The 10,337-nt window shown below is 33.5% G+C and overlaps 1 protein-coding gene across 1 annotated transcript; it reads right to left on the bottom strand.

Moving 5' to 3' along the window:
- Window positions 1–7,046: 7,046 nt before the first annotated feature.
- LOC139883821 (probable pectinesterase/pectinesterase inhibitor 32) lies at window positions 7,047–8,367 on the bottom strand. The gene is made up of 2 exons (XM_071867943.1): window positions 7,914–8,367; window positions 7,047–7,738 (listed from the first exon to the last, which is right to left on the bottom strand). The coding sequence occupies exons 1-2, from the start codon at window positions 8,365–8,367 to the stop codon at window positions 7,047–7,049; spliced, it is 1,146 nt and encodes a 381-aa protein (XP_071724044.1).
- Window positions 8,368–10,337: the final 1,970 nt, after the last annotated feature.

Below are 10,337 nucleotides of genomic sequence, written 5' to 3'. Positions count from 1 at the left end.
AATGTTAAATGTTAACCCTATATTTTTTTTCAACCCTAAGTTTTAATTAACCCCATGTTTTTTTATAATACAATAATCACACCCAAAGTCCGCTCCCTCAAAAATCGAATTCATGACCTCACGCATGAAATAACGTCTTAATTATTGGACTATGTCTTGATTGGCAATAAGCCTCCATTTTTATACATAAAACCACTAACCAGAGAATTAATTGTAGAGTAACTTAAGCCTATAGTTCCAATAATGAAGTATTAGTCATAGAAATATTTTTGCATTCCAATAAAAGTAATTTGTTATTTTTTATATAAATACCTAAAATAATTTACCTATCAATCATCACTATAAACAGTCGAATCTACGTGGAAATGCCTAACTACTACGCCATTCCCTCATTGAAAATATTTGATTGTATTTGTTAGACGAACTTTACTAGATATAAAATATTTGATTGTATTTGTTAGACGAACTTAACTAGATATTTACCATATATATATTAAAAAAAAAATGAAGAAAAAAAAAATGTCGAGAAGAGATGAGATTACGTACTAACAGTACCGGACGTCGTAGACCCGTGGTTGTGATTACCGGTAATGATGGTGACGTCCATCCCTTCACCAACCAAGAATATGTTAGGCTTGTTAATGGTGACATATTCCGGGTAGATGCCCTTTCTAACGTGGATCACAAACCCTTTATTGGGAACACTCGGAGCCGGAGTGCGTCCATAATCGTCTTAAACTTTCCAGTGCCGTCAGCCGCCACCACTACTCTAGCTTTGTTGTAAAGTGGGACAACTACATCTCTATAGTGATCGTCACTACTCGGAGTCGGAGAAATGTCGAACAGATCAAATTCGTCCATATCGGCTTTGACATTGTCATTGTAATTATTATATTCCGGAGGAGATGCAATGTTTGTATGGCGAATCGGATAGACTCTAACAAAGAGAAGAAAAAGTAGTGCGATATTCAAACACAATTGAGACTTGACCGCAGCCATCATCGCCATTAATATGTACTAATTAAATGAAAAATATTAAAAATAATTATGCTTAGTATAAAAAAATGATAAATTAGTGTGGTGTATAGCACTAGTGTATCCACTAGATATTGAGCTGAATTTGCTACTTTCAACTAGGATTTTTCACATATTTATATGCTTATATTTTTTCGTTTCTGCAAGTGATTTTGTTTTTCAGGACACGATTGACCATTTTCTTTTGTTGATTCTTTAAGTTACTATTAATGGATTTTTACTATAAATATTTATTTAGTACTAAAATCTGTGTATTCATACAATCTTTTTTTTTCCATAAAAAAAATGTCTAGTCTTATTTATTTTTCAAATACAAAGAAACAAAGGGAAAAAAATTTGAACTCGAGACCTCCTTGTAATCACTATTATAATTTTATTTTATTTTTTTGAATTAGAGTCAGTACCTTATTTCCTATATTCAAAATTTGAAGGTAGTATTTAGTATTTAAAAATATGCATGTTTATTTATTATAGTAAAGTTTTTTATATACATAATATGTACGTTGATGACTTTATGTAAAGATATAATATAGTGCAATTTCATGGTAGATGTGCTGATGGTAATCAAATGTTTTGAACTGAGATTTGACATTACCATAAGCAGCAATGTTGGACAACAAACGGAGATCGCAAAATTCTTCTAAAAGTATTCAACAAGCCTACGGCTCGCTTAAAGCGCTCAACTAGCCCACAACTCTACAACTCGCTAAAGATTTCAACAAGCCTACAAATCGCTCAACAAGCGTACAACTCGGTAACAGCGTTCAACGAGCCAACAATTCGCCTCCATGGTTCAACAAGCCTACAAATCGCTCAAATCTCTCAACAAGCCTATTACTCTTTAAAATCGCTCAACAAGACTGCACCTCGCTCAAAGAGCTCAACAAAGCTACAATTCGCTAACAGTGTTCAACAAGCCTACAACTAGATCAAAGCTCTAAACAACCCTACAACTCTCTAAAATCGCTCAACAACACTACACCTCGCTCAAATAGCTCAGCAAGGCTACAACTCGCTGAAAACGTTCAACAAGCCTGCAGCTCACTCAAAGCGATCAAGAAGCCTACAACTCTGTAAAATCACTCAACAACACTACACCTCGCTCAAAGAGCTCAGCAAGGCTGCAACTAGCTAAAAGCGTTCAACAAGCCTACGGCTCGCTCATAGTGATCAAGAATACAACTCGCTCACATAGTTCAACAATCCTACAACTCTCTCAAAACTCTCAATAAGCTTACAACTCTCTAATGTCTCTCAACAAGCTTACAACTCATCCAAAAATCTCAACAAACCTACAACTCGCTTAAAAAGCTCAAATATTCAACAAGCCTTCATCTCGAAAAATATTTCAAAAAGCCTACAACTCGGGGGAAAGCTACATTAATTCTTTATGAAATTTTCGTCTTCTCTGCTTTGTTCATTGCTTTATCACAACTTGAGCTAAGAAGATGTTTGACTTTATCAGTTTCCTCTTCTTCCTCCTATGCTCTAGTATTGTCTTCTTCTTCTACCACGGCGCTACCGAGTGATCGGGAACGCCCTAACTTCAACCTCCACCGCATCCATGATTGGATCACCGACATGATCTCTAATCTCTTCGACCCCATCTTCCACCATCCAAGCCAACTCCCTCCTCAACATCTGCAATGGCGTCTGTACACCAACCCTGTGAAAATTGCCAGTCACGAATTGAATACGATATCTCTCTCAAGCGATTCATATGGGATGTACTCGAGGACCAGATTCCTAACAATCTTATGCCGTTTCTATCAGATGCTTGTGATCAAAACAGAGTGATTGATCTTCAAGACGTTCTAGAGAAGTTCACTTTCAATCAAACAACATATGTCGGGGCGGTTGGGGTCGAAGTCGATTCCTTTGATTTTTTTTATTAAACAATTTTTTCCACTTAAAATACATTATATTTTTTTTTTCATATCTGATTAAGACGTATATATATTTTTCTATTCAAATAAATAAATTATTAAAAAATTTATTTCTAATCAAATTATAATATATATCATATTATTTTAAATTTTCTATTAAACTATTATTTTTAATAAAAATTCGTTATATTCTTTTATTTTTTAATTAAAAATGACATATTTTAATTTTTAAATAATAAAAATATTTAAATTGATTAGATATAATTATAAATTTTTATTATAAAATTAAAATTTAATATATAACTTTTAATTGTTCTATGTTAATCATTTTCGAAGATTAAACAAATTTTTTATTTTAATACGATCGTAAATTTTAAAATAAAATCAAAATAATTATAATTAATATAAATTAAAGTATTTTTTTAATATAATATTTATATAAATGATTTTTATATAATATATTTAAATTATTAATATTTAAGGGTATTAATTTTTTCTGTGAAGTCAGTTGGTTAAAAAACAAAAGCCAATATAGGAAAAGGTAATTTATAAAAAAAAAAAATTAGGAAAAGGTGAAACAAGTGCATTCTCTTGTCTCTCTCTTATCCAATCTTGAGAGAGACTTGGAGATCAAGAAAGGAAACAAAACCTCTTTGTGTTGTGTGGACATGATTTAGATTTCACGGATAATTAAAATTTATTTTGTGATTCAATGCAACATATTGTTTGTTTAAATCAATGAACAACAACTACATCTTAATTTCCACTATTAATCCATTATCCATCTCTACGTTAATTACTTCTTCAAAATTTCATTATCAGAAAAAAAAAAAAAAAAAAAAAAAATTCTTCAAAATCTGTATGTGGAGGTACACATAACTAATTAAACTGACAAATTAATATGCAACAAATCTTCAATCATTTACTTTTTATTGATTCAAATTATTAGCAAAATCAATACCCTTGATAACATTATATATTGGAAACTACAAATTAACAACTTGCGCCAAATTGAAAAGGCGTCTTACTTCATTAAAAGACTACGCTAAGCACAACTTAATTAAAAACATAAGGACTGGAAAGGCCGACAATAATTTCGGAGTGAAAGACGTCGTAGCAGAACTCAAAGTCGCGCTAGATGCTGACAGTGAACTTGCCAGAGAAATCTAAGGTGAGCTAATGGGGGGAATTGAAGGCGAGCTTGAAGGTGCGGTTGTGGCTGGAGGATTCGAAGGTGAGCTGGCTGGGGGGATTCTTGGAAAGGAAGCCGGTTTAACCAAGATGTCGACTTTTTGACCGAATGGATCACAATGGGTAGGATAATCGCAGATGAAGTAATAATGACCAGGTCTATCTAGGAGAATTCTATCTAATCCACTTTCATATGTGACGATCGGAGAAGTTCCGTTGCAATTTAGGTAATCTTGAGCAGTGACTTGTTTGACGTTGTTCTTCATGAATCGTCGAAGTAGTCAGGATATGTGCTATATTTGAACACGATTGTGTCACCAACTTGAAAGCTAATTCCGGCCGCCCAGAAGCGTGTGTATTCCATGTAATCAAAAGCAATCCATCCAACTTCGTCGCCGTCGACAATATATTCTTTAGCATGAGAGATATTGAAGAGACCCGCCATAAAAATAACAAACAACCATAGTATTGTCTTTTTTGGAACAACCATTGAAATTGCTAATTAGATGATTAACTATTGAGCGAGCTAGAGTCTTGAAATCAACAGGAGCTAGCTAGGTAACAAAGAAAGCTATTTGATTTGTTGCGATGTGATTATTAACTCATATCCTTAAATCGTATTTATAAGCAATATTTTTTGGACAGGAAGGATACTTGGCCTTCTCCAAAAATGATTAGAATTAATTAGGCCAAAAACGATTAAGATTAACTTGTAAGCAATATTTCTTGGATAGGAAAGATCAATGAGATATGCTATTGAAGAGATTACTTGGGTTCTAGGTATGGACATAACTGTCCGTGTATTCAACATTTATACTTACCAATAAATACCATGAAAGTTTTTGTTCTGATCGATTTGATAAGGTTTGTAATAAAAGGGGCCCTTGTTGTCGAAAAACATAAAATCAAATGGGCCCATATGCACATATTCTGTTAGTAAAATGGACTCTTTCTAATGGCTATATGAATGGATGGAGCTACCAAATGTGATTGCTTTAGTTAGAAATCGTATCTCTTCCAATTCCATCAGTCTTACGTATTTTGTGGAGACATATTTCGTTCACCTTTGATCACCAATTTATGTCATAAAAGAGTGTCAACTGTCAAGTAAAACTTGAAGAAAATTTTGCTATAGTAGGGACTAAGTTTTTGTTTTAGAGACTGAAATAAACTCCTAAATCATGGAATGGTATAGGAAAAATAGTCCTAAGTTCCTAACGACCCAATAAATAGTTTTTGCTTGCATTCCTTATTTTAGGAAAGGAAAAGAAAATTGCGTTTAGGGGGTCAAAGCAGCCTAGATTATTATTACCCACCAAAACCTGTGGGTCTCTCATCAGACAGAACATCTCATATAACAACTCTTGACCCTTGAAAATTTCGTTAACAAACAAAATCGGAAATCGAAACGCAGATTTCTTTTCTTTTTGCACTTGCAGAAGAACATTATGGTCGAATTTTATCTCAGGAAACAAACAGGAAAAGGTGAAGTGCATTCCCTTGTTTCTCTTGTCCAATCTTGAGAGAGACATGGAGATCGAGAAAGGAACAAAACCTCTTTTGTGTGGACATGTTTTACATTTCACAGATAGTTAAATAGATGATTAACTCTGTAATTATCTTGCTGAACATATGTTTGGGAAGATTAGATTATCTACTTTGTGGATTAGGTTTTTGTGTTTAAGGCTCCAATGCTCCATGGACTATAGAGATCAGATTACAGGATTAAATCATCAGGTTGATAGAAATTTATTTAAACAACAACAATAATTCTAGAAGAAAAGGAGTACACCTTGCTCAAAGCTCTCAAGTAAGCCTTACAACTCTGTAAAATCGCTCAACAAGACTACACCTTGCTCAAAGAGCTAAACAAGCCTACAATTCGCTAACAATTTTCAACAAGCCTACAGCTCGCTCAAATCGCTCAGTACAACTCGTTAACATAGTTCAACAAGCCTACAATTCGCTTACATGGTGCAACAAGCCTACAGCTCGCTTAAATTCTCAGTAAGCCTTACAACCCTGTTAAATCTCTCAACAAGACTACAGCTCCCTCAAATAGCTCAACAAGGCTAACTCGCTAAAATAGTTCAACAAGCCTACAGCTGGCTCAAAAGTGCTCAAGAAGGCTAAGCGCTCAATATTCAACAAGCCTTCAGCTATGGAAGATTCTCAAAACAAAGTGATTGATCAAAACAGATGCTTGTGATCAAAATAGAGTGATTGATGTTGGAATTAATCTGCGTCAAACAATAAGAATCGACAGCAATAACGAGAGCGGAAGCATACCAGAATTCGACATGATTGTGATCTTCGTCAATCCTTGATTAATCTCTCTTGAAAGTATTCTGGTGAGATTTTTCAGAACAGAATAAGTGGTATGTCTAGAATTCTTTTCTTGTATGGGAAGTAAAGAGAATACCGTTACTTATTTGTTCCAAGAACCACACCCATGTTTGTTTAAATCTAATTCAATCAATCAATAAATTAGAATTACTCTTTAAGTCCTATATTTCCAATTAACATCTTAATTGGCATATAAAAATCTATATTATCTACTTTAATCATTTTTACATCCGTAAACATAATTTTACGACAACTTGTAATATATGATCATTTTACATATTAAGTCCAATTTTGAAATATGATCCAGCAATTGATCTTAAAGACTGTTCTAGAGAAGTTCACTTTCAACAATATATGTCGGATCGGGTTTGGGGTCGAAGTCAATTCCTTGATTTTGGATTTGGAGTTTGTTGAAGCTTTTAATGTTGGGAAAAAAAATTCTAATTTTCCGATTAAAAAGGTATTCATTATTGAGGTTTTCAACATTTGAGGATCAACTCTTGTATTCCTATTCTGTATTCTACCTTTTACAAAGAGAATCCTAGCCCTAGGAGAGTACATCTGACCTAGTCTAGCTATAGCTAGCTTTTATTCACGCTTTAATCCACCGAAATGAGGTATGCGGGTAGCCGGTAACCAAGATTTACCGTCGATGAATCTATCCACCGTAAAATCCTCTGCTTCTTTGTCAGACCTCAAAACATGATATCCAGGCCATTGAATTCGATGCGCGACGTCAGCTCCGGGCCCGTCATTCTTATACTCAGCGATAAATAGATTTTCGGAATGTGGTGGGACCGGTTCGGGCCCGAATGACTCCCATCCTGAACCATTTATGTACTTGTCCATGTACGACTGCATGATTACCATACGAGAATACGATCCCCAAGGCCGTCCTAGGAAAGTTGGCCAACTCCTAGTAAGATCCGGGTTCCCATATATTCTGCAGAATTGGAAGACGAATCCACTCTTGTCGTCTGCCGAACCCCGTCCGTTCGCCGTAATCACGGTCGCACTTCTAGTTCTAGTCTCAATTTGGCAATTCTGGAAGAATGCAGTGGCATATCCGAAAATGAAATCGACCGTGCCGACTATGGTACATTTTTTGTAGAATTGACGGCCGCTAACGGCGTAGAGCGTGTCCTGATTGCTTCTGATTGCACAATTGTATATTACGGATTGGTCAGAGCTTATACTAAGAGCAACAGCTTGGCCGCCTTCCATCGGAGATGTGTTTTCTATCGTTAGATTCATTGCTATGAAATTCGGAGCGTTGATTACTGCATCAACAACAACAACAAGAATATGCAAATCTCATTAGTCAAATTACTTGGAAAAAAAAAACTGTTTGATCATTTACACATTTTCCTCTTTAGAAATATCAAATTAGTTAATCGGTCCCTTGTAGTTAGAAAAAGAAGGTTGGAAAGAGATGAAATTACTTACTAACAGTACCGGACCTTTCTTTATCGTAGCCAGACACACGATCTCGATTACCAGTAATGGTGGTTACATCAAGCCCTTCACCAACCAAAAATATGTTAGGCTTGTCAACGGTGACATATTCCTGGTAGATGCCCTTTTTAATGTGGATCACGAACCCTTTCGTGCCGGTACTCGGAGCGACAGCGATTGCGTCCATAATTTTCTTAAAACTTCCGGTGCCGTCAGCCGCCACCACAACACTAGCTTCATGGTAATTTGGGACTACATTAACGTTGTGGTGGTAATTACTCGGAGAGACGCCGAACACATCGAATTGATCGTCCATATCGGCTTCGACGTTGTAATTGTATTTATTATTTTCCGGCGGAGATGCGAAGTTGGTAAAGCGAATCGGATAGACTCTAACAAAGAGAAGAAAAAGTAGTGTGATATTCAAACACAATTGAGACTTGAGCGCAGCCATAATCGCCGCTAATACTAAATTAAATGAATACTTATATTAAAATTTAAACGCTTGAGATGTAATTATGAATTATTGTGGCTGAGATGCTTAGAGATGACACAGAATCAAATGAGATCAAGAGCATGATATATCCTTAAAAAATGATAAATTTAGTGTGGAATCCTGTAAAAATGGTAGTAGATCAATGAGCTGTATTTTTAGTTTTACTTTGATCTAATGGATAATAAAAAAACCATAATCAAGTCGAAAATCTTAAAAGGAAAAAAGAAAAAGAAAAAAAAAAAAAAAAAAAGGGATTAAGAGCTGTGCTTACTACTTAGACTAGGATTGTTCACCTATTTATAATATATTTTTTCTATGTTTTCTTCAAAAGTTTTGTTTTAAGTACACATATATGGCTCTATGTTATTAAGAAGTGATTGGTATAGAGAGACTTATTGAGAGTAAGTAATATGAATATACAAAAAAAAAAAAAAGACTTTGATTGAATATATTTAATGAGAAAGATAATATCAAAAAGATTGTTTATGATTTGATATTATTAATCCTTAAAATTATATTCCATCTTTAATATTAAAATTTAATAAATAAAATTAGAATATTAAAAAAGAAAATTCAATGAACACATGTCATCGTATTATGAGTCTCTATATTAAGTCTCTATATTAAGTCTGGTATATATTTTAAGAATTATTCATTTTTTTTTCGGTTATTCAAGTTAATTAATATTACTGGATTTTCACTACATAGTTTTCTTTATAATTATTAGAATCTTTTGTTTCCACAACAATTCACACAATCTTATCTTTCCATTAAAATGAATTCACACAATAATATCTTCTTTATTTCTTAAATGGTAAATCGAAAAAGGATAAAAAAAATTAAAAAAAATCCACGAGATCACCTCGTAATTAATCTATGGTGTATGGAGCCACAAATTGATCACTATTCACTAAAGAAATAAAACATTACAACATAAATATAATAATTAACTAGAGTCAATTACGTCGATCTTTCCATTGATCAGTTAAATGTTAATTAACCATATTCTAAAGTTTCACTTTCATATATGTTTGAGAAACAAAACATCAATTAACGAGATGGAGAAAACTTTTTTTTAGGATTACATGGAGAACATTATGTTTCACCGTAAGTTTAGGGAAAATAATCAACGTCTTGAAATACAAGGAGCTACCATAAGACTATGGTTTAAATCTCTTACTAATCGATAAAAAAAAAACAAGCTTCTCTCAAATTCATTACGCATCGATCGTTCTTGAACTTGACCTCCACGAGAGAAGTTTTATAGAAATGTAATTAACTTTAAATATAAATTAACGAATTCGTCATGGAGCTCAATACCGCTCCTTATACATACGAGTGTTATATTAAAAGTAAATTATGATTTATGCAAGTTTCTCTCTCCAATTTCTTATAACTCATGAACACCGATAAATTTTTGTGTGTATATTGTGTAACACGCCATCAATTACAAATGCATATAAGAATTTGATATGTATAATATTCGAGAGTCACGGGAGTTCATAATTTCCTTATAAAATATAATAATATATTAAGTTTTTTATGGGTCTAAATAATTATACGTGTCAAATTTTTATATACATGTAAGTACTCACGTACCGCACAATATGCACATAAAAACTTCTCTGCCTTCACGAGTTATAAGAAACTAGTGAAACTTGCATAAATCATAATTTACTTTTAATATATTACTCGTATGTATAAGGAACGGTATTATATTACGGTTTAAATCTATTCACTATCGATTTAAGCTTGTCTCAATATCATTAGTTATGTTTTCCATTTCTTTTTCTTTTTTAATGCAAATCATATGAGCTCGGACATTATTATTGCTATAAATTTTAAACACATACTTATTCTGGCATTCCTAACTCATTATGTTTTTTTCAATCCTTTAACAAAAGGAATGCCAGTTGCTGGCAACCAAG

The sequence above is a fragment of the Rutidosis leptorrhynchoides genome, unplaced genomic scaffold (genome assembly GCF_046630445.1).
Source record: "Rutidosis leptorrhynchoides isolate AG116_Rl617_1_P2 unplaced genomic scaffold, CSIRO_AGI_Rlap_v1 contig457, whole genome shotgun sequence".
Taxonomy (NCBI): domain Eukaryota; kingdom Viridiplantae; phylum Streptophyta; class Magnoliopsida; order Asterales; family Asteraceae; genus Rutidosis; species Rutidosis leptorrhynchoides.
The sequence above is the reverse complement of the archived record's forward strand: the minus strand, read 5'-3'. Positions and strand labels throughout refer to the sequence as shown.